Source organism: Dermacentor variabilis, chromosome 1 (genome assembly GCF_050947875.1).
Source record: "Dermacentor variabilis isolate Ectoservices chromosome 1, ASM5094787v1, whole genome shotgun sequence".
NCBI classification, from domain to species: Eukaryota; Metazoa; Arthropoda; class Arachnida; order Ixodida; family Ixodidae; genus Dermacentor; species Dermacentor variabilis.
Genome location: NC_134568.1, coordinates 246,908,653 through 246,932,743, shown reverse-complemented (window position 1 = coordinate 246,932,743; position 24,091 = coordinate 246,908,653). Strand labels below are relative to the sequence as shown.

Genomic DNA, 24,091 nt, shown 5'->3' with positions numbered 1-24,091 from the left:
AACTCTATGGAGTTATGTCCACAGGGCTCCACCTAGCACTTGCAACGTGCCCTAGTGCAGCGTTTTCAAAAGAGGAAACGCAAGCAAGACAGACGTATTGATTAATGTTTGGGGACAAGATATGCACTCAAAATGTGCAAAATTTTTTTAGAGTGTGTGGCGCACGCTGCTGAGCTCGAGGTCGCGGATTCGATCCTGGTCGCGGCAGCCACATTTCGGTGGGGGTGAAATGCAAAAACACGTGCATTCTGATTTTATCCACTGTACCAGGAAAACCAAATCTGAAATCAAAACTCTTGGTAGACATGGTGGTCGTGACGTCACTAATTTTTTCTCTTTCGATCGTTACTTTGATTGTATGCCCGTTTATATGCGTACCGCCGTTGGCGTAGTTGTAGGAAAATTCAGCGAAAGCATGGCCGGCATGGCCTTCGAGACTAGCCTTTATTACTGTGAAAAAGGTCGTCTTGTCACCGGTAGAGGTTGAAATGTAAACACCGTCATAGTCTTAACTAAAGTTATTTACTAAATTATTTAGTTGTTCTATTACTGCAAGTTGTGTCGCACTATATTTTTTCTTCTGACAGTTGGCTGCGCTCCCTAGCATACAAATTGTGAAAACAGAAGATTGGTTTCTGCTGGTGCGCAGCGTTCTGCTGCTTGTTAAAGCATGCATGCATGTAGTGTTTCGTAGTGCGGTGCAACTGGAACTGGCGTGGTTTGCTGATGCAATGCACTTCTGATCGAAAACAATTTCGATTGTGTTGTTCGGGACTGTACTACGAGATGTTCATAAAGTGAAAAAAAAAATCTTTAAAAGAAGCAAGAGCGCGCTGTTGCGATCGTCGACGTTCACGTGAAGTCTGCGCTAGTCGCGATGGCGAGCAGGTATCTTCAGATGGGAAGGCGACTTGAAAGAGGTCTTCTAAGGACGTGGCACGGATCAAGATTGTCTCGAAATGAGGTTAGTTGCCAAAAATTAGTTGTTGGTCTTGTTGATGTGCTGTCGTAGATATAGCCTTCGATCGGCAAGACGCCTGTTCATTGTGCGTGTTTTATGACCTTGCATAATTATTTACGACCGTTAATTAATTTGCCGAATACATTACCGGCGTGTTTCCCACTCATTTAAAGAAGGGCGGAATGCATACCCAGGCTCTGAGCGTAAGCGCTTGCATACTTTTGGGGTAACATTTGTATGCACTAAAGCCAGTAGAATGGGCTATCTTGCTGCATCGATTTAAAAATATCTGTAGTGCAAGGCACACAGTTCCCGTTTGGCTTATTGGAGTGAATTCGATTAGGAAAACGAGTCTATAGGATAACTAAAGTAAGTGATGTTTTCATGCTTTACCTTTATAAATACTGAAAGCCTGTGTGGCATGTACTATCGGATTCGCAATGCTACGGGATCTGCAAAAAAGCCGAGATTTCCACTGCTTTGGTACGCGTGGTAGAAGTCGAGTTGCAGTTTGTGATATTGTGTCAGCAGTACGGTGATTTGCTCATTTGCACGTCACGAGTGCCCACCACGCGGGAATTTTCATTTATTTTTCGCAGAAGCCGCGCCCCACTTAATGAAACGCGCTCATTGTTTCTCCTCCATAACAGTGGTGTGTATCCCGACGCTAGATGCCCATGGAATTTGTACTTCGCGTATGCTACAGCCTGTTTTGCTTTCTTTAATGAATAGAAGCCAGTAACAACTCCATCCTACTGCCACAAACACTTGTGAATGCTGTGAAGTCATTGTAAGCTTTCAAGTAGGAACAAAGGTCACCAGCATATGCACACTACATAAAATGGGCGACTGGCTGCATGTGCAGATATGACTAGCCACCAATATAAGTTGTGGCAGGACAAGGACAAAGGGAAGAACTGAGGTCTGCTCGATTTGCCTGCACTTTCACAATTAGCAATAAATGTGCTGCACTTCATTATTTCTTCAACCCCTCGAGGCACTGTGTGCACAATTGTGCACACCAAGATAGTGCATCAAAATCAAAGGCACCGATGCAAATAATATTTAAAATGTGTCACATGTACCTTGAAACACTTCTGATTGTAATTGTTCTGTAAGTTTCACTGATATGTGCAAAATGTTTTAGGAAAAGCAAGTTGGAAGGTAGACAGCTGGGTGTTCGCTGTTGGTGTATGTCATCCTGTGCAGCGGGTTCCCTTCTTTATTGTTTTTCACAATGTTTTGCATCGAGCTTACATTTCAAGTGGTTGTACGGAGGCTTTCTATGGTAGACATGAAATACTTGGTGTTCTCATAACTGGAGTTCCTGTGTAGAGTTCTCACATGGGAGTCTCCTATCTGTAAGATTGACAAAACTCAATAAAGAATAGAAAATTTTTAATCTGTTCTAAGGTACTATGCTTTTCATGATCCTGAAGATACAAAAAGTGTCATGAAACTAAATTTTCACTGGACATAATCAATCGGTACCTGAAAGGGTTAATGAGTGAAACACAGCAGCATCTTCACATCTCCCATTTGTTTTGCGTGAGTGCACACTTCATGCAAACACAGTTTGTGGCATGTTGTGCACTTGAAAGAAGTAGGTATTGAAATCTTCAAGGAAATTCAAGGCTCCCTCTGCATGAGCGTGAAACTAGCACTGAAATTGCATGACCTAGTTTATTCAGTAGCAGGTAAATCTGCTTGGTTTGGATGTCTGATGAGAGGTGATGTATGGAATAGGGTGTATGCACTGAAACTCGACTGCGGTGCTTTGACTCAAACTGGTGGCGATCGTCATATCGTCAGCACTGCCTGGTGTTACGCTAAGGTCTGATATTTTATTACATGTAATGCGCTTGGTTATTGCATCACACGTGTGGTTTTGCTGCTGTAAGACAGTCAATCTTAAATGTTTCACTGGATGTGCTGTGCGAATGTGCAGTAGTAGTGAGCATGGGTGTGCAGGTGTCAGTGAAGCCTTAATATATTATTTGATCTCCAAGTATACGTGCTTCCTTGGCAGGACGCATTTGCAGTGGTATGATTTAGGGTTATTCTAATAGGTCTAGGAACAAGTGCAACGATGTTAGCATTTGAAAGCAGCTTTCTATGACTGCCTACATAGCCAAATGTGTAAACAAGCCTCTGCGATTCAGGTTGTGCAGGTGCAGGGAGCTTACGTTAAACTGCATTGGGCTTCAGCAGCAGCCCATATGCTCGAAACGACTTCTCCCTAAATGCATAAAGGTGACCTTTACAGAAGATGAAAAATTAGTTCAGCATTTAGGCCACCCTACACAAACTTGTGAACCCTAACAGGTACACAGCCAGAATTGCGCTCAATGCTCATGCTGGCAGTGGGAAGCAGCCCTCGCTTTGCCACCAAGTCATATAAATGGAATTTGCATTGACTGCGTGCAACTGCACACAATTGTCTGTGTGCAGCTTGTCCAGGACACAACCTTTTAAACAATGCAAAATCATGCAGCATAGTTATCTGCAAATGAAATGTGGATAGAGTGCAACGCTGAGCTGCACAATAATTTAAGCAGGCAACTGCACGTGTTCGATCGCCTCATGAATCACAGAAGGTGTAATTTGTTTCTCCATGATGGCAGCATCGTCGTCTTGGAAAATGTAAACCCCATTTTGCCTGCAACTTGTAGTCATCTAGAACCGAGCATTTGGCAGGGCAAAACAAACAGGGATTAACGAGAGCCCAGCTTGATCATTGTCTTTGCAGGCTCGCATCACTTCAATTGCCACCTAAATCGCTAAATCACTAACATGTTCTGGCTTTTACTGGCCTGTGGAATGAAGTACAGATAAGCTGTTCATCTTCCGTTGTAAAAGCTACCCTCATGCATTTATGAAGAATCATTGCAGGAATACAGGCAGTTGCTGAAGTTCAGTGCAAGTGCTCTGTACCTGCACAGCCAGAATTGCAGAGGCTTGTTCACACATTCAGCTACGTAGGCACATAGAAACCCTTCCTTTAGTGCTGACATCATTGTGCTTGCTTCTTGTTAGAACAACTGTGAAACAATGTACCACTGCAATTAAGTGCCTCCTCATGCAAGCACATACTTGGAGATTTATTGATATATTTATGCTAAGCTCGCACCTACACCATCAAGCGAAATATTTCACACCAGTTGTATTGCAGTAGCAGAACCACATGTAATAAAATATATCTTTGCATAACAGCACTGCGCAGCTCGCATTGTTGTCTCCTGTGGAGCAACTACTAATATGACGACTTGTGGCAGTTTTGGTCAAGGCACCACAGTGCCACATTGTGGCTGAGTTTCAGTGCATACACCCTATAGGGATAAGTGTGGATTCATGCATAAAACTTTAGTAGAATTCTTGAATTGTCCATTGACAGATGAAGAGAGCATAAAATCAAGTGAAGTTTATATGTAACAGGTATGAGACCTTTTGCAGGCCCCATTTTAATGTTATATGAAGCCAAAAGGATATTTTTCTAGCTATGTTTACAGCCTTCCAAATTGGACTTGATCAGATCATTGCAGGATTTTTTTTATTGTACAACTTATGTACAAGGATTACGAACTTGAGTGTAGCTGATGGGTACTGCTGTACCACTGCCGAGTAGATTGGATTGAACCTCGACTTAAGGTTAAGACAAATGTTCATTCACTTGCTGTACTCGTGAGACCAGTTTAAAGGGCCCCTCACCAGGCCACAGCAAATTTTTGTTATATGCTGGAAGTTGTTACATGCCCTCTAAGGAGTGTTCTACTGCAACAATTCTTCAAATTAGTTCATTAATGGCAGAGATAGAAATATTTGAAATGGTGTGAACCCATGATTTCAGGAGGTGAACGTCACCACCAGCATAAACACTTTCTCCGCTTGCCCCGTCTCGCTTATGCAAGTGAAATTTCTCCCCCCCCCCCCTCCCCTGCTTTTTCCCGTACTGGAGCTGGAGGATTGTGTGACGAATGTGTTATGGGCCCCGCCTTCTTTCTTTTTTTGTCTCTCTTGCATGTTTTTTACTGAGTGGTGCACTTCCGGTAATGGTCTGGCGCAAGCTGCTGCGTTTGTCTCGTTTCAAGTGGTGGATGATTTTGTGTGGTCTGGACGAGAACACCTGATCAGCACCATAATCACGAGGAATGCGGCAGGCATGAGAGATTAAAAGAGTATGATCGTGGCACTGTAACGCGGTAGAAAATGAGATAGTTTCGTTCTTTGCGCATGCGACTTACACAACATGGGAACGAGCCGACAAAACGGAAATACATCTCTCTTGCTATGGTACAAAGTAAAACAAAAACACGCAGACATTCAGTTTGCATGCTTTGTTATTTTTCTAAACTTTATTTCGTCTATTGAAGCAACCGATTAATCAAATAACTGATGTTGCCTTGAATAATTATTGAAATCACGTGTCACTTTGAGTGACCTCATAGCACTGCCATGTACATATGTACCATAGGCACACTTGCGCAATATAACTCGACTCTCCGGCTGGGAGTGCTGCGGCACCCGAGAGAAGGGCAAATGGCATTTGGTTTGAAATTTGCAAGCTTTCTGCAGCGTGTGGGGATGTAATACTTAGCAGACATGATCGTTAGCGCGCATTGTGGGCACTTTGCTTGCCAGCTTAAAATGGCCAGAGTTGGTGAGGGGCCCTTTAAAGGGATACTATACTACTTCGATGACTACTACGAGTTATGCTTAAAATGGGTATTTATGCAGTGGAGTTTTGAATGTAAAGATGAGGCATTACATTTGCAAGAAGTGATTGTATATGAAGAACCAAGCTTTTGTACTGCTGAACAAGATTTATGACAATTTTTTCATTTGACTTGTTCAGTAATTACTTAGGAAGCTAGCTAGTTTTACAGCATGCCACTCAGAGGTGGTTGATGATCACAACCCATGGTGGCTCTATTGCCACAGCAACTTCTTGCAATTTTGAGAACACATTCAAAGACCCTTCCAACACAAATTTGTTTTACTAATAATAGTATGCCCTCAAAGCACTACAAATGTGTAGGTAAAAATAAGGTTGTAAGCAAAAACAAATGAAGTAAAAAGGAAACATGATGTGCAGCTACAGCAAAGAGGAAGGACTCCAGACATGAACAATATTCCTTCTTTTATGGCAACATCTAAGGGGGTGGAGTGAAGGTGATTCCATACTCTCCTTGTCTTCAGAAAAATAATTTCAAATTCAATTATCCTGGCTGAAAAGAAACAATTAGATATTTGAGTGGTCAGTGCAGATGACAAATGCAAAGGGTGTGAGATGTATTCACATCGAAGTGTTTGATTATGAAAGAAAATGATATGAAGAAGTGACATGAAATTTTTCTCATCAAATTTGGAAATCCAGTAATGGGTTTTATTAAGGTGACACTAAGAATGGGAATATGTATTCAGCATAAAATGAGCTGGTCAGTTCTGAACATATCCTAAGGGTGGAGTCCTGGGATCGATATGGCTGAAGCATGCACAAGTTTTGGGCATATTGACATTTGATGTAGCATAAATGTAGTGTAATGTGGTTACTTGATGAAAGTTTTGGTGCAGATAACCTAGGGTGTGATTAGAGTTATTAGCAATGTAGGTTGTGTGTAAATATTATGAGAGATCATTGGATATGTAAATGCCAAGATATTTGTAAGTACTAAAACACTTTAGTTTCATTTACAGAATAGTTTATAAGTTCAGAAGACGTGGGAAAGTGCGAGGTTGTCTATGTGGCTATGTTGAGGGTAATTAGCCACCTACTACATCGCTTAGGTACGTTATGATTGGCTTGAAGAAGAGAGTGATAATTTTCATTAGTTATTCTACGAAATATGACATTGATTGGCATACCACATTATGGATGAGTTGTCTGGACAGTCATTAATGACTTGCACTGAGCCTTGAGTTAAGCCACAGTCAACTGCAGAGGAGCATGAGGATGTTTTGGTCAGTGTTTGCTTTTATAGAGTTGATGGGGTGCTTTGTCAAAAAGGCTTTTTGCAAAGTCTAGATACATGCAGTCAGCTAGTATTCCATTAGATGAGGCTGGAAATCTTTATAGCTAAAGGGTAGGCATGCATCGCAAGAGTAATTTTTTTTTAGAACCTCATTGGAACCTAGTAAATAAGAGTTAGATTCCAGAAATGTTAATAATTTTTCTGTTATTGCATGCTGAAGCATACTGCATGGAGTACCTATTACCCTTTCACTGTGAGAGGAGGCTTAGTTAGGTCAGAAAAGATGCAAAAACGAAAGGTGAGTGGTGACGCTGTCTTGAACTTCTTGCGATAGCTCACCATAGTGTCATGGATTTTGACAGCAGCTGCGTGGGTCAAGTTAATTGTTTACTGGCAAAGAGGGACTCATTGCATTCCAGAAGAACCAAAGGTTCATCCTAGCAATTTAAGAGAAAAATAGCCCAAAAGCAAGAAAATAGATCCAAGTTTGTTATGTTACACTGACTGTACCAATGCAGAGACTTCAGTGCAGAATTCATGTAAAGGACATGTAACCATTATTTTGTCCAGTGATAAAATTTTTCTAGGCCAAAAGGAGTAAAATAGGCTTTTGAGTACAACTATTCAAATAGTGAACTTTTTAGATCAAATTGAATATGAATATTCGAAGAAAGAAAGCCCTTTGAATATTAAAATGAATGTAGATAATTTTCTAAATTCTAAACAACAAATGTAAAGGATGGGAGTTGGGGGAAGGGCATTTGAGATAAAAAAGAAGGCTTGTTTACATCATTTCATACATGTAATGCCGTTCAAAACCGACTACTGGTCAACTGAGGAGCTCATAGATTGTATCCGGTGCACCAACACAATAACAGTAATGAAATACAGGGACAGCATGTCGCCAGATGCAAGGGTGTGCTGTGCTCATTGAAGAAGCAAAATGTAGTACTGCAGCACTACACATTGTTTTAAAAGGATGCAAACGCAGAAAGATTGTCCAAATTGTAAATTGTTTTCCCTAAATTGAGAAAACAGTGCTGAAACGTGCTAAAGGCAAGACATTCTTATTGAATGACTTAAGATTTTTTTGCCGAAGTTACGGCTACTGCATGCATTTGTCGAACAGCTGGTTTGCTCCTCTGTGGCAAAATCATTCGTAACAGTCACCATTTGCACCTGTCATTGTCCCTGTAGAATCCCTTAACTGCTGTTGTTCCTTATATTCAAACAAAAACAAATATTTGACAGCTTGAATAGTGAATTTGGTAATTGATTATGAATTAAATAATTACTATTCAATTCATATTCAAACTTTTGATTATTGGTACATCTTACTTTTCAGGTAATGCTTTCTGGTCTAAATTGATTTAGTGTTGCTATTTAGTGTCCCTTTAAAGGGACCCTCACAGGGCTGTGACATAATGTTTGTTTATACACTGAAAGTTTTAAATCTTTTGTTACTGTGCATATTCAAATAGATCACTGGTGGCTGATGACGTCGATTTCACCATGTTGAAATAGTTCCTCAGATACATAGCAATATCTGTTAAGTAGCCCAGGAAAAGGGCTTTAAGAATCAGTTTCTGTTTTATTACCCAATGCAAGAATGTGTCTTTTGATGCGACTTTGAGTAAACTAAGGTATGTGTGTCATAGCGAAAATTTGCCTTTTGCCACTTCTGAAAAAAAAGGTATGCAGCTTGTGATTGGTGCGCATCAACATCAAATTTTTGTGATTGAGCATCACCATAAATCAGAGCATTACATTGTCAGAGTTACGATGCACATCGCTGAAGGATGATAATTAGAAGTAAATGTCAGCAGCTGTTGGGCGGTAAGTTTTGGTTTCATCTCTAACTTGTTTTATTCCTTTAAAGCACACTTCATAAGGTCTACTCAATGGAACATCCAACATGCAGAACAGGGCATATTTGGCAATGTTTAGAGAAGGAGGAATAAAGTTTATTTGTAGAAATAAGCTAATGGTCAAATCGTCCGAGGTGGGTGCCGTCCCTAATCCAAGATGCTGTGGGCCTGAGCCAATAGCTTGGCCCTGCTCACTAGACAATGCTGGTCGTCAGGGCTCGAGCTTGTCAGCTGGGCTTCCCACTGCTCGATGGTTGGTCCGGTGATGCGTGGTGTCGATGGCTTTTGCCCACACTCCCATACCATGTGGTAGAGGGTATTGGGTGCAGAGTAGAAGGTGCACTTGTAACTATAGCTCGTAGGATACATGGCGTGCAGCAGGGTGCTGTGTGGAAATGTGTCGGTCTGTAGTTTCTGGAACATCACCACCTCTTCTTTGGTCACCTTGGGATGCGGGGGTGGGTAGGTCCTTCTAGCTAGTCTATAGTGGGCCAGGATGGCATCTGCCGTGGCTCATGAACCCAGTGGGATAGCCCGGAGAATGAGATCTTGGGCAGCGGCGTGAGTCGCCACATTAACTGCCAGGGACTTGCATCCTGGGGCCCAGACAATTTATATTTCTTGAAAATTGTCTAGTTTGGTCCTTTTGGTAATTTCTGCATGCTGTTTTTGAGTCCGTGATGACTGTGATGTGATCATCCTCTTGCTTTGTGATCTTATGATCATCTTCTGTCGTTGCTGCCGGGGCTATCGCCGCCGTGTCTTCCACGCAGTCAATGTCTGGAGTGTTTAGCAAGGCCTCTGCTACCTTTCCTCCTTGGCCTTTTATCACCTTGACAGTGTGGGTCGCTCTGTTCTTTACTTTGCCATGTCGGTGTATCTGACTTCTCTTTTTCTTGGTCCTTCGTAGGCCTCGCGTAGAGCTTGTACTCTCGCTGGCCACTGCTATCTTCTCCCTGAGAAGTAGAGGGGGGGGGGGGGGGAGAGAAAACTTTATTGTTGCTCAGTGGATTACCATGCAGGTGGCCTCAGTCCAGGCTGCCTCTGTCAGCCTGCTTGATGGTGGTTGAGATGTATGCTACCTGGTATTCCTGTTCCTGATATGTAGTGGCTGTAGTCAGCTACCCGGGGTTCGGTGGTAGGGATAAGAAAGTCTAGGAGGGGGTGGGTGACATATACACAAAATATGATGGGTGTTCGGCTGGCCGCCGCAGTGTATGCAAGGAGGGGGATATTCTGCGAGACTTTGGAAAAGATGAAAGCGGGCTGAGGTTGAAAGGGTGTCTGTTTGTGCTTTGTGGATGATGGTGCCTTGTTGACGTGTTATGTGGGGGTGTAGAGCAGGGAATAAGCGGCGGGAACGCTTGTATGGCTCGAGGGAAGGTGAGGCTGTGGTGCTTGTCTAGGTAGATCCAGGGATGACGGGAGCCCAAAAAAGAGTTTCTTGGGCGAGCAGGCTAGCTCTTTCATTACTCGACATACCCTGGTGACCTGGGATCCAAACAACTTCAACATGTGAGTGTAGGTCGCGTTGTATTTGTTGGGCGATGTTGTGCGGGAGTGAGTTATGTATCAGGTGCCGGCAAGCTGCCATAGAGTCCGTGAATATGATGGGTGCAGAGGTAGTGGAAGCTGAAGAAGTGTGGGTGATAGCTGCGGCTTAGGCGTGCAATTTCGCTGTGCATGGGTCCATGGGAAGAAGAATGGCTGTGTGGATTAAAGCCCCTCCATACATGTTTCCGCCGACCAGGTTAAGTACCGCCAACTTGCCCTCCTTCTCCACGCTCCTCTCCCACTCACCCCCTTAGCTTCCGGCACCAAGCGGAATTTATGTAGCTGCAGCTTCCTGTTCCGAGTGGAAGTGACGTTTTGTTTTTTAGTGTTGTCTACTTTTGCGTCGCTGGAGAGGCTTTAATTGCACCAGCTGCGGTTGAAACTGAATGCGATTCCATCCAAGAACCACCGCCTATTGTGACCAGCAATCTGCTCGTGTTCGCTGCTTCGCGTCAACCTGCGACCGGTTGTGGCACGAGCGACAACGTACCGTGGAATGTAGTGCCTGGGCGCTTGGAGACCACTGCCGTTTTTCGTGCATTTGGAAAACAGTGACCGCAAACTACTACTTCAGCGGAATACAACAGCTTGTCCCCTTTGCATTCTTCTTATGGTGACTGCCACAGCTCTGCTAAGCACGCGCGGCCGACTCACCATCGTCTAACAGCAGTCAAAGCGGAAATTCCCGTAGCGCAACTCCAGGAAGCGGAAATGCTGGAACCGGAAATACCGGAACCGGATTTGGTGTGAGGAGAAAAGGCGGCGCACAATAAAGGTTGTCGCTACTTAAAAAAGCGGCGGTGGCGCGTGGATGCAGGGGCTTTAGTGTGGATGGCATGCGAATGTTGGTCTGTGACCGCTATGGCCGTATGTGTCCCAGATGTGCTGGCATCTGTGTAAAGGTAAGATCGGTGTGGATTGCGGGCGGTGTAGCGGATGTAGTATGCAGTGCGTTAGGTGTGTCGGGCTAAATTTAGTAGTGGATGCATGTGCCGACGCAGTGGTGATATGTGAAGTTGTAAGCAAGTAGCATTGGGGAGAGTAGCTTTGCGTAATAGGGGGAGGGAGGGGAACATGGTGGCCTAGTTGCGTGAGAATGTGCCATCCCTGTGGTGTGAGAAGAAGGGGGATTTCCTGATGGCTTCTGTGGATGGCCACAAGTTCATCAGCCGTGTTGTGACAGCCCATTTCGAGCAGGCGCTGGTTGCTGGCATTAAGGGGAAGCCCCATAGCCAACTTGGTACTTTTACGTATCAAGGTGTCCAACTTGGTTTTCTGCTGCTGTGTAAGTCGAGTGTACGGGAGATGGTAGGGGAGGCAGGAAATTAACAGGGCATTGTAGAGTCTGAACATATCCATTTCTTTCAGCCCACGAGAGGAATTGGAAATATGACGGAGCATGCCAAGACCTTGCTCGCCCTGTTTTAGGAGGTGATTGACAGTGGCAGAGCCACCACCATCTTGCTGGATGTGAAGTCCCAAAAGGCGAATAGTTTTAGGCTGTGGTATAGGGAGGCTGTTATGTTCGAGTTTTATGTGTGGAAATTGCCATCGCTGGTTATGAACTAGTACTAGTTCTGGTTTGGTGGAGGAATATCTCAAGCCGATGGGGGTAGCGGCATGATGTATGCTGTTTAGAGCATGTTGCAGGGCGTATTTTATGGGACCTGCTGAGCCGCGATTTATCCAAAGGGCGATATCATTGGCGTATATAGTGTAGGGTAAGTCTGGGATGGTGACCAGCGCTCTATGTATGTGGCACATGGCGAGTTTGAAAAAGTGGGTGATGGTACAGAGCCCTGTGGAATGCCGCGTTGGGCATGGTCGTAGTTTGGGGATGTGATGCCACCTGAGCTGAGACAGTATGTACGGCTGCGAAGAAAGCATTGGGACGTAGTTATATAGCCTGGCTCCACAGTGCATTGCTTGGAGCTCCTCTAACATGCTGTCATGATGGATATTATCAAAAGCCTTTTCGAGGTTGACTACAAGAATTGCCTTCAATTGAGTGGTGCTGGGGGTGGCGAATATTGCTTCCTGGAGTTGGAGGAGCGCATCCTAGGTTGAAATGTGTTGCCTGTACCCAATAAGGGAGGGCGGGAGGGTTTGTGTAGAGTCCAGGTGTGTGTGAAGTAAGTAGAGGATTACTCGCTCCATAAGCTTTCCCGCACAAGGAGTGAGGGAAATGGGTCAAAGATTGTCAGTGATATGCGGTTTGCCCGGCTTGGAGATGAAGGCGATTGTGGCCGTCTTACATTCTCTAGGTAGCGTACCGGAATGCCAAGCACCATTCATCAGTTGAAGTAGGTTCTCGTAATCCTGGTCGGCTAGGTAGCGAAGTTGGTGCACAGCATGATTGTCTGGGCCTGTCGCCGTGTTTACATGGGTTGCTGCCACAGCCTGTTTGAGTTCGGCTAATGTGATGTCCGCAGCCAGGCAGGTGTCATTAGCTTTGCGGCCAGTGCAGTCCTTATATGCGGGTTGCGTGGGAGTGGCGATATATTTTGCCCGGCTTGGTAAAGGGGGTTGGGAGATGCGTATTCATCCAGAATTTTGGTTGGGGTCATGTGTGCGGTGGTTTTGGTTTGGGAAGGATTAAGTAGTCCACGTACTTGACACCACGCAGACGCAAGGTGCAGGGTGTCGCTGAGTTTATCGCAAATGCTGTACCACTGCTCTCGTGTAAGAGAGTCCGAATAAGTGTCATTTTCGGCATTGAGAAGAGAGATGCATTTGAGCAGGCGGCGGTTACACTTGTTCTCTCTCCACTTGTGAATAAGGCTTTGACGGGCCTCCCAAAGGTGGAGAAGATGGGCGTCCGCCGCCGCCGCATCCTCTGATTGCTTTAAGGCATGGTTGTAAAGCTGAGTGCGATGATGAATTTGTTGCATGCAAGTGTCATAGACGGTAGGGGTGGATTGTCTGAGTTGGAGTCCTTATGAAGCTTACTCCAGTCAGTAAGTGAATGATGGTGGACAGATCGTCTATAGTTCGGAACCTGAAGGGTGATCTTGATAAGCGTATGTTCACTACCGAACGTGTCGTGTGTATTGGTCCATGCGGCCTTGGCTGGACCTTTGAGGAGGGTGAGATCTGGTGTAGTGTCCCGTTGCACAGAGTTCCCGTGACGGGTGGGTGACTCGGGATTGTTAAGAAGGGTGAGTTGTTCTTGCTGGATGACGGTTAGGAGTTTGGTGCCTTTGGCACTATTTTTGTTGTATCCCCATGCTGTGTGAGTGCATTGAAATCTCCGGCGATGAGGTAAGTGAAGATTCACGAGCATCGGAGACGTGCCGTTGATTCAAGGAATTCGAGTTGATTCGAGGGTGAGACCTCTGCAGTTCCAATGCCAAATGTGCAGTGTATCACCCTTGATGGTCAACTGACGGTGTTGCAGGTAGGGGATAAAGGGCTGAGCGAGTGCTCCCAGATGGTTTGCGGACACGTGTGAGCTCCGCTTCCATTCTAGTTAAGTGGAGGGAGAGGGATTCAACCTCCGCTATGAGAGATGTCATGTTGGAACTCAATGTGTCAGCTACTTGATAGAGTGTACGGGCCGGTTTTGCCTCAAGCGCTGTTTAGAATTTGGAAGTGAGTGAGGTTATGGTAGCTTCGTGTTTGGCATCAAAGGATGAAGTAATAGTTGTGAGCTTGCTATTGAAGCAGGTTTCCATTGCGGTGATGGCAGCTGGGATATGCTTGTTGATAGCATCAGAATTAATGGCATGGTTTATTAGAGGTACATGTGAGGAAGAGGAAGAACCATCATCAAGATGGGGTTGCTTGGGAGGAGGAGGTTTGGACTCGTCCATGTTTTCTGTTGCTGGCAGTGAGGCTACAGGGGTTAGGTCAATAGTAAGTGTATGGGATGCATTCGGGGGATAAAGTACTATAGTTTTTGTCAGGGCCTGGTGATAATATTGTGTGTTTTGTTTGGCTAGAGTATGGAGAGAGGTAGTTGGGAGAGGGTAGGGAGGGTGTGCATCATCATTTACCAGTGAGTTCTTGAAGGCTGGGAGCGGAGTTGAGGGGGCTGCTGCGGCAGCGTTTAGAAGTGTGGCCTGTTGCTTTAGAGGGGTTACATCCACGAGGGAGTTCCACTTGTTTCTTTGTTTTGGATGGTGTGGTCGAGTCCTGAAGGAGCTGTTGAGAATGCGGAGTGGAGTTGATGTTGTTAGAGGAGCGAACGGTAGATCGGTCTTCGCGTAGGCTGAGCCGTTTGAGGTAGGCGGCCTTGCGGACGGCAAGATCAGCCTTTTGACATACCTCGCACCCGGGGTCATCGGCAGCGTGATCTTTGCCACAATTTGGACAGCCAGGCTTGCACTAGTGCAGTATTTCGGGATCTGGGATGTCAGTGCCACAAATTTTGCAGCGGGGTAAATCATGGCATGGACAAATGTCTTGTCGGTGACTGATGGCCAGGCATGTGTGACAGAACTGCGCCTTGGGGTGGTGAGGTGTACATCGCTGCACCCCGTTCTTGTAAGTACACTGTGTATGGGACAAGTGTTGGTCGCACACTTGATTTCAATTCTGGTGTCGGGAGTTTTTCAGCATACTCTTCCGCCTGTCGCGAGACTGCGCCAATGAGGATCTTGAGCTTGTGGTTTCTTTTCTGCTTCTTCCATCTCTTCAAAAGTCCTCGTCTGGCCTTTCAGAGGTAAATAAGTGTGGGTTGACTTCGGGATTGTCCGCAGTGGGTTGGATGGTCTTTGTGTACGTGGTAACCAAGCCCATCACGTTCTTGGTCTACTCCTCAATGTTTTCGAGGCTTCTGGGGTGTTCATCTTTCTCTAAAGCGGACTAGTTCATAATTTTGGCTTGACCTAATCTCACAGGGGTTTTATGGTGCATGATCGTGCATGATGATTGCTGCCCAGAGTCTCGTCCAGTCTCGCTTGCCTTAGGCCAGTAGAGAAGGTCAGGCCTGGGCTGGTGTCTGGAGATGCTGTTGCCAATTCTAGTTGGTATTTGATAATGGGTCCACAACATCAGCTAGTGGTGTTGTGCCATGTTGTGCGTGTCTATAGCCTTCTTGCTTGTTGGATGCTCTGTAGCCCCAAGCTACATGTGGAGCATTAAAGTTGCCCATCACAAGGAGTTTTTGACCCTTGGAGACTTTCTTCACTCCTTTGGGGAACTTTTCCAACTCCTTGAGGGTGTTGCGTGTCGGATTGTGTACATTCAAGATGTAGAGGCTCTGCAGGGTTTTCTTGTGAGTAATCAGCTCAATCAGAATGTGTTCGATTCTATGGTTGATTTGGTGTTGCTGAGTCATGTGATGTTTCTTGGTCAGGATGGCCATTCCGGTCCTTCCCTGGGCAATGTGTGTTTCGTAGCCATGCATCTTAATATTATCTATTTCTGTTTCCTGTAATGCGACGATGGCAGGCTGGTGTAGGGTGTATAGGTGAAGTAGATTTTGCTGGTCCTATTTATTCCTCTGCAATTCCACTGCCAAATTTTGAGGGCTTAGGTCACTTCTTTCTTCTTTGCTACCTTACTCGTCATCTTGGCTTGCCAGAGTCCTATTCATCTGGGCTTCTCTGATGGGGTATTTTGGCTTTCTTTTTTGCCTGCTCTTTGTTCTTTTCTAGGATGGAGATGCATTGGCTGAGCTCATTGCCCATCTGGGTGATCTCCTGGCGGCACATTTGTACTGCTGCTTGGATGGTGGCTTCCACAGACTTGCTTATGGTGTCAACGGCCTTAACCAGTTCGGCCCGAAAGTGCTTTCTCAATTAGGCCTTATCTTCGGCTTGGGCCTTGTTCATCTTTTACTCTATTCCCGATTAGAGGTCCTCTGTTGGGGGGAGTATGTTCCCTCGGCAGCGTTGGTGTTGTAGTTGGTTGCTACTGTTTCTGCAATTGGTTAATGAGTTTTTGGAGCTTCTTCTCAAGAGCTTGTTCCTTGACCTGAGCGCTTCTGTCCCTTTCCTCCTGACATCTTTCTTGCTCTTCTTAGATGCTTCATGTGCACTTCATTCCGCTTCATCAAGTCGGCATTTTGCCTTCGGAGGGAGGAGATGGTTTCCTTGTACCTCAAGTTTTGCTGTTGTGTCAGCAATGAGGGAAACAGTCAGTTTTCAACTTGGGACTGGCTATCACTTCCGCCCAGCTGATCTGGTGTTCTTGTTGTTGCCTGGGCAACAAGTTGCTGTTTTTGTACTCTTTGATGATTGTCTTTGTTGCAGACCTCGACCTCGCTATAGACTGGGAATGCCACGAAGACCTGGATCAGGGTCTAAAGAGGCCTTCTTCACTCTGGATATGAGCAGGCCTCAATACTCTGCTGCTTTCATTTGTTTTATATTCCAAGAGGCTTGCCCTACTCTTCCTTGTTATAGATGGCCATGGCCTCTTGATTTACTTCTTCCCCTCTCGTACAGGGGGGGGGGGGATTTGGCTTGTCTTTTCTCACACTCCTTGCTTGCTGTCTCATGAGGTAGGCCACATAGTTTGCACTGTAACTGGCAATCATGGTCTGCTTGTTGGGTTCTGCACCCCGCACCGGCTGCATATATTTCTGTCTGGGTTGTGGCATATGATCTGCGCTATGGGTGGCATCGCATGTATGAGCTGGCCACCTTCACATAGAAAGGGATGTGTGGACCTTTGAAGGTTATCACGGCTGAGGTAGATTTGTCAAGCATCCTCACATGCAGGATGCCACAGTTGTTGGCTGCCAGGAGCTCTGCAAGTCGTTCCTCCGTCGTACATGCAGTGATATTGTGCACGACTTGTGCCGTCACCTCATATGTGGCCATCCCTAGTTGGATGCTGTTTATGGAAACGTGCTTGAGTGCGTAGTCCTTGTCTGTGGTGATGGCAATTATCAAGTTCTGTTTCCACTGCGTTTGGATGATTACATTCGCGCAGAATTCTTTGAAAGGGTAACCACTTGCCCTTGCGATTCCCTCGTTGATCTTCTCCTCCAGACAGCTGGACAGCTTGATGCCTACCCGCCGTGGTTGCTCAGTGGCTATGGTGTTGGGCTGCTGAGCACGAGGTCGCGGGATCGAATCCCGGCCACGGCGGCCGCATTTCGATGGGGGCGAAATGCGAAAACACCCGTGTGCTTAGATTTAGGTGCACGTTAAAGAACCCCAGGTGGTCAAAATTTCCGGAGTCCTCCACTACGGCGTGCCTCATAATCAGAAAGTGGTTTTGGCACGTAAAACCCCAAATATTATTAAATATTATTATAGCTTGATGCCAGTTCTTGGTCAGTACACCACCTTGTAATCACTCTCTGGCAGCGGCGGCGACGTGTGCTTCGATGGCGGCTTGCCATTGGTTCGGGTTCCCTGTACTTGCTACCATTGCTGGTTGCTGTTGGCTTGCATGCTTGCTTGTACTCTCAGCTTGCTTCTCGCATTCAATCCTCCTTGCGGGTTCTGGGAGTTTCCTTGCTTTTTTCCCTCTTCTATGCGGTCCTCCTTTGGTGCTGTCTTGTTTTTCCTCGCCTTGATTGCTTGGAACCATGGGCCTGCTTGACTCAGCGTCTTGCTGCTGTTCTCGTCGAATTCCATGTTGCTCTGTATCACTCTCGACTCTTGGAAATTGCTCTCTATTTTCATTTGCGTTGCCTTTCTGGCTCGCCTCCCCTGCTATTCTCGATTCTTGTGAGCTCCTGGGACGCGTGCGGCGTTCCGAGAGTGGTGTTCAAATGTGTTAACGTGCTCTGTGCTCTGTGTGTCAAGGAGAAAAAATCTACTCACCGATGTAATTCTGGTATCCTTTGATGCCGCTTGCCTTGTTGAGTTCGATGACACAAAATCATAACTTTGGTTAAGGTTAACCACAATAACTCGCAATAAAGGAGCAGCCCATGTGAAGCGTGTCTACTCCACTCGGCCCCTTGGTGACTTTTTCACACTGTTTAGAACATTTGCAGTTTCAGAAAAGTGTTAACTTCTACCATTTGTTCAGAATTGAGCTCCTCCAGCAGCTGCTAAGTCTTGACAGAGATGATCGTGAAGACCTTTCTGCTCTGAAATGAGCGCTATGTCTTCAGCACCAACCAGGGAAGACGTAGAAATGACGATACTCCAAGATATGCTATCTGGAGTGCAAAATCTAACAAAAAGCTAAATGCCAGAAATGCACTCTACCTTTAGCTCACAAAGATGAAGAGCTGCTTCACTGCATGGCACAAGCACTGGAAAGACTAACCCTTTTGATGCAAAAGTGTTGAGTGGCCAATTGAGCAAAAATGCCAGTGTCTAGCACCTGTAGCAACGAAACAGTAGGTAAATTCCCATTGGCTGAAATGCCACATCACGAGTGGCCCTCGGTGGAGTTCCCATTGGCTGCAACGCCAACGCACGAGTGTGCCTCGAAGAGCAGAGCGGGTGAAAGGGAACACCTGCTGCCTCATTAGTGCTCCAGGTGTTGTGTGAGGGCAGAGGGCATTGCTGTGATACCACGCCACCCTCGTTCTCGAAAGCTTTCGAGAATGAGAGTGAGGGTAGATGTGAGTTGTGAATGAGTTGTGAATGCAAAAGCATTCACAACTCAAAAGAAGTGCTTGGGTGTCCTCTGGGTTTTTTCGTTTTATAACCAAAGAACAGTTGCGTGTTGAATGTTGTTTATGAGGAAAGTGTTCTTGGAACATGTATCCCTGAATGGCCTTTTTAAACTCCTAGGGTATAACAAAAACATTCAGTGAGGTGTGCTGCGGGGCTCATTAAAATCTTTGTTGAAACACCTGCTACGTTCTTATGCAATCATAGCCTCACTATGTGAAGTCTCCCAGTGCAGAAAATGTTGGTGGTGCTAGGGTGCTGCTCAAGAAGTTTTCTCAAGTGCTTTGCTGCGCATCTTTAAGGATATTTCATCATTGTGAAATTGTCTTTAGTTGACACCCCGGAAATATTGAATTGTTCTAATATGCAACTATTAACCCTTTCTGGCACTAATTAATTATGTTGATTTACAACTTACTTGCACCACATTTCTTACATCTTCAGAATCGTAAAAAGTATACAGCTACAGAATAGATTAAAAATTTTCAGTTCTTTAGTGAGTTTTGTCAAGTTTACAGAATGTGAATTCCATGCAGATTCACTACAGAAACATCAAATATAAGAACATCAACTGTTTCATGTCTAGCAGTCTTGAAAAGCTCCTATTCAGCCAATTGGAAATCATGCCTGATGCAACAAATTGTGAAAAACAATAAAAGAAGTGAACCTGTTGTATACAATGACATACTCGCACCGAGCAAGAATACCCAACAGTCTACCTTCCCACTCGTTTTACTAAAACATTTTAGACATTATATTCAAACTTACAGCACAGTTCCAATCAGAGTTGTTTCAAGATGTATCCAACACATTTTAAACATCATTACTTTCATCAATGCTGTTGACGTTGATGCACAACCTTAGCATACGAAATTGTGTACACAACGCCTGAAAGGGTTAACATGAAGTACATGAAAGGAAAAAATTGTCATCCACCTGAAAGCAGCATAAAGCTACTATTTTAAATAATACTTTAGTCTCCGTCTGTATAATTTCTGGAAGCAGCTGTTTTGTCTGGAAATTTTCTTTTAATGCTCACAGATGTAAATTCATTTTCAGATCTGCACAAGGATTTTGACTTTAAATGGAGCTCCGCCTACATTGCCACCACTGCACTTTTTACTGGAGCAGTGGCAATTGCTTTGTGAAAGACCACCAAAAGGCTTTGAAAAGTACTTTCCTGGGCCCAAGAAAACCCAGCAGAAGGAAGCAGGCGAGCAGACCAGGGACAAGCCATCTGGAAAAGGCAAGAAACATGCAGGAAGCATAAAGCAAAACAGTGTTCTAAAATTCTTAGTACCAAAAGCAAATTGTTGACTCAGCTGTGTACAATAACAATGAATGCATAAGTCAGTTTTCCCATTGTTGTTTCATCCATGTCTTAGTTATTGAACAGAAGTTCTGCTATCTCAAGTCTTGTTTGGAACAACAATGGGATTGTTTGCATTAATGAACTTACATGTATAAGTCAGCTTAGATGTTCTTAAAACTGTTCGGGCCACTCCAACTTCCGTACCATGGCAAGTTCAGTGCATATGGGAAGGGCGTTCATCCTGCATTTGGCATTTACCTCATGCACACAGGACTATGCTTGCTTAGTCTTTGCTATTTGGGATAGCCGGCCATAAAGAAACCTACCTTTCCATTTTTCAACATATCTATAAGCGAAAATTATTTTCACAACTTTGCTGTAATCTTCGCCTTATTCTGAAAGTTGTGAAAATCATTCACTCATTTATTGTTTGGCCCATTGAACAACCCTACTATGTGTGCGTGTGTGTGAGAGAGAGTGAGAGAAAGGAGAACAATAAGAAGAAGAAAGGAGAATAAAAAGGGAAGCCAAGGGGCTCGATTATTTTTAATCATGACCATATAAAGGCAACAGGCAATGAAGCCACATTATATATGCGGGGTGTTTTATTTTATCGTTTACAGAATTTAAAAAAATCACCCGTCACACGTAGCACAATTCTACTGCTTAAAGGGACACTAAAGGTTACTATGAAGTCAAGTTAAAGTGATAAAGCAATGCTCTAGAACGTCTAAGGCATCAATATAACCGCAAACAGAGCTTTAGTAACCGAGAAATTGAGGTAAATGCATGACACGATTTGAGACCCCCCAGCGACATTCCAGTACTAGCCTGATGACGAAGGCACTCATCATAATTTGTCACTAGTACGCAACTACTCATATTAAAAAGATTATTTCATTAGATTATAAGACGGAAGAAAATGCTACTCGTCTACTTCTATTCGATTCTAAGAAAAAATAACATTTTGACGTTACCCTTGAGTAGTATGGGTGGTCGAAAGGTTTAATTTTCGCTCGACTCTGCGCCACGCGTGCTTTGAAATTTCAGTTGTTTCATTATCGCGTCGTGCTGCGCTGATTCTGCTGGCTCGCGAAACTTGCATTTGGAACAAGCAGCGAGAATGCCATGTCCATGTGATGTCGTGGGATGCGCGAACAATCCGCGGAAGTTGGCCAAGGGCAGTTGCAGCGATGAATCCAACGTTACTTATCACTGTGTACCAACGAGTGAACCTCTCCGTTGGAAATGGTTAAGTGTCATACCTCTGCCACACTGCGTTGGCAAAGAGCCGAAAAATCGCATAGTGTGCTCGCTGCACTTTCGTCCAGAGGATTACGAGTTCAACACCTACTTACTAGAGTCGTGTGGAGTGCCTTTCAAAGCAATGCTTTCCCATAGTGCTGTTTCGTCGGTCTTGCCTGCATTCTCCAAAGTGCAAGAACTGCAGGTCGAAGACGGGGCAGTGAGTGCGGCATTTGGTTTTCGCGAAGGAAAGCTACAAATGGTTCGAAGATGTACAGCCATGACATACAGTTGCCGTCGTAGTAGTACGCAACGATGCCGGCAGCTCGAGCCCTTAGCAGCAGGTCACTTTCATCAGTGCTTAAATCGCTGAAGTCGAGCCCAGCATCGCGAGCCAATGTGTCGTTGTCAGGGTTGTCTATTGCAATGAGTGTCGAAGTTGGCGTCATAAAATAAAGAACCAGCTTATCGTCCCGCGCTTTCCCTTCTGCTAGCCACCATAGTTCCGATTTCCCGCTGCTGTTGGCTCTGTCTTGGTTCTGTTTCTGGCCGCGCGTTTGCGTTTTGCGCAGAAAAGCTGGAGCGGCGTCTGCGGGCGCCATTTTACTCACCAGCGGCGCAACGTCACTATGAGACCATGACGTCACCACTCCTTAATAGAAGGGCGGGCGATTTGAACTGTGCTAGAGTTACGCGGACGCTTCAGAACGTGTTTTCTCTTAAAATAAGTCTATTCTTCGCATGAAACAAGCATTTCGAGATTACTGGAATGGTATTTCAACAGTCCGCATTGACTTAATATTAACCTTTAGCGTCCCTTTAAGTTAGATTACTCTCAGAGGCAAACGTCAATTCCATAAAAAATTAGCGACTATTTGACTAATTAAAACAAGTTTGCAAATTTGCTTTCAAACAAATTACTTTAGTCACACATTGTAATTTGCGAATTGTAGCTGTGGACCCTTGGAACGAATTCTGAGGATGACACCAGCTTCGACATACGAGTTCCCAAAGCTTGCAGTGCATAAAAAGGTGTCTTGGTAAAAAAGTAAGTGGAACAGCAGTGCATTTGTACAAAAGTTTGTCTGTGCTTATCTCAATACTGGTGATAGTTTCTAAATTAATTCCAAGTGGGCATGCCTTGTGAAATCACTGGCTTCAATTTCTGTATTGCAATACATGCACTAAATTAATTAGTTGAAAAGTTAATTTGTGAAACTTTGCTAATTAGTGAGTTATGAGTATTGAGTTCCAATGCCAGTAAAGTGTACCTCTTCGAGTATTCCAGCTCAATAAGTATATTTGTGCAAAGTGCCACGGATGATTTTTAAAAGTTCCATAAACGTTAAAATAAACACTCTGTCTATACAGTGTCCCAGCTAACTTGGACCAACATTTTAAAAATACCCAAAAGCTCTAGAGAAACTGTATTGACTGCATAGTAGCTGTAGTAGTATGTACTTACAGTCAGCATTTTTTCCATCGCGAAGTATTACTTAGTTAATTACTTTCAATTAGTGAACATTTTAATTATTGCTTGAATCGCAAACATATCAATTGCAAAGTTGTAGGGCACCCTTAAATAACCTCCGAATGAAGCATTTATTTCGTGCTTAAGTGGCCCTGGTTTTTTTTTCCCAAGAAAAAACAAAAGCCCGCGAAATATGCGAAATACGATATAGATGCACACTCGCATGCCGCTTCTCAAGCACCTACAAGCAACCATTGAAAGATGCACAGCTGCATTCTCTTATTGCCACATCATACAAGGCTCCACAACGCTTATCAATGTGTCAGCGGCGTGTTCTCTTGATGCCGCGATCATCACATAGCGTGAAGCCCTGTATCGAGCTGCCGCCACTAGTAAAGCCGCGTATCCGTGGCTGTTTGCTTGGGAATGCTTGAGTAGCGGCCCGCGAGCGCCTGTCGATTTCGTATTTTAGATGTTTCGCGTGCTTTCATTTTTTCTCGGAAAAACCAGCGAGGCAAAGCTGAGCACTAAACAAATGCTTGATACGGAGGTTATTTGAGGCACCAACAACTTTGTAATTGATATGTTTGTGATTAAAGCAATAATTAATAAAGTTCACTAATTAAAAGTAATAAATTAAGTAATACTTCGTGATGAAAAAAATACTGGCCGTAAGTACATACGACTACAGCTGCTATCCAGTCGGTATGATTTCTCTAGAGCTCCTGGGTATCTTTAAAATCTGGGTCCAAGTTAGCTGGGACACCATGTATATATAGATAAAGTACCTGCTATGGTGTCAGTGGTGCAATGACTGTGGTGTTCTGGTGCTGAGCAAAAGGTTGCAGTATTGAATCGTGGTTCCGGTGGCAACATTCTGATAGCGGCATAATGTGAAAATGCTCATTGAAAATACAGGCTCGCAATAAAGAAGTCCATGTGGTCAGAATTTGTCCACAACTCTCAGTCCACAACTAGTCCATAGTCCACATTGTAGCTTTGGGAAAAAATGAGCAGTATCATTTACTACTAAGAGGGAAGAGTTAGCACAAGTTGACTACCCAAACTGACCAGACTTAAGGGGCACCATAGGAAAACAATAAATCAATTTAGACTGGTAAATTATTCTTCCAAAACTATTTTTGCTTATTTTGCTGTGATAGTTTAATTATTAGAAAAG

General features: G+C 44.5%; 1 protein-coding gene across 2 annotated transcripts in view; it reads left to right on the top strand.

Annotated features, from left to right (window-relative positions):
• The first annotated feature begins 631 nt into the window (after positions 1-631).
• Afg3l2 (AFG3 like matrix AAA peptidase subunit 2) overlaps positions 632-24,091 on the top strand; it is a 132,709-nt gene continuing 109,249 nt past the window's right edge. The window contains exons 1-2 of one of the 2 annotated variants that reach the window (XM_075672729.1): positions 632-964; positions 19,943-20,129. In XM_075672729.1, coding sequence (XP_075528844.1) covers positions 878-964; positions 19,943-20,129 — 274 coding nt within the window. In that variant the 5' untranslated portion in view covers positions 632-877. The remainder of the gene's footprint in view (positions 965-19,942; positions 20,130-24,091) is intronic. The other variant, XM_075672720.1, reaches the window with a different exon arrangement.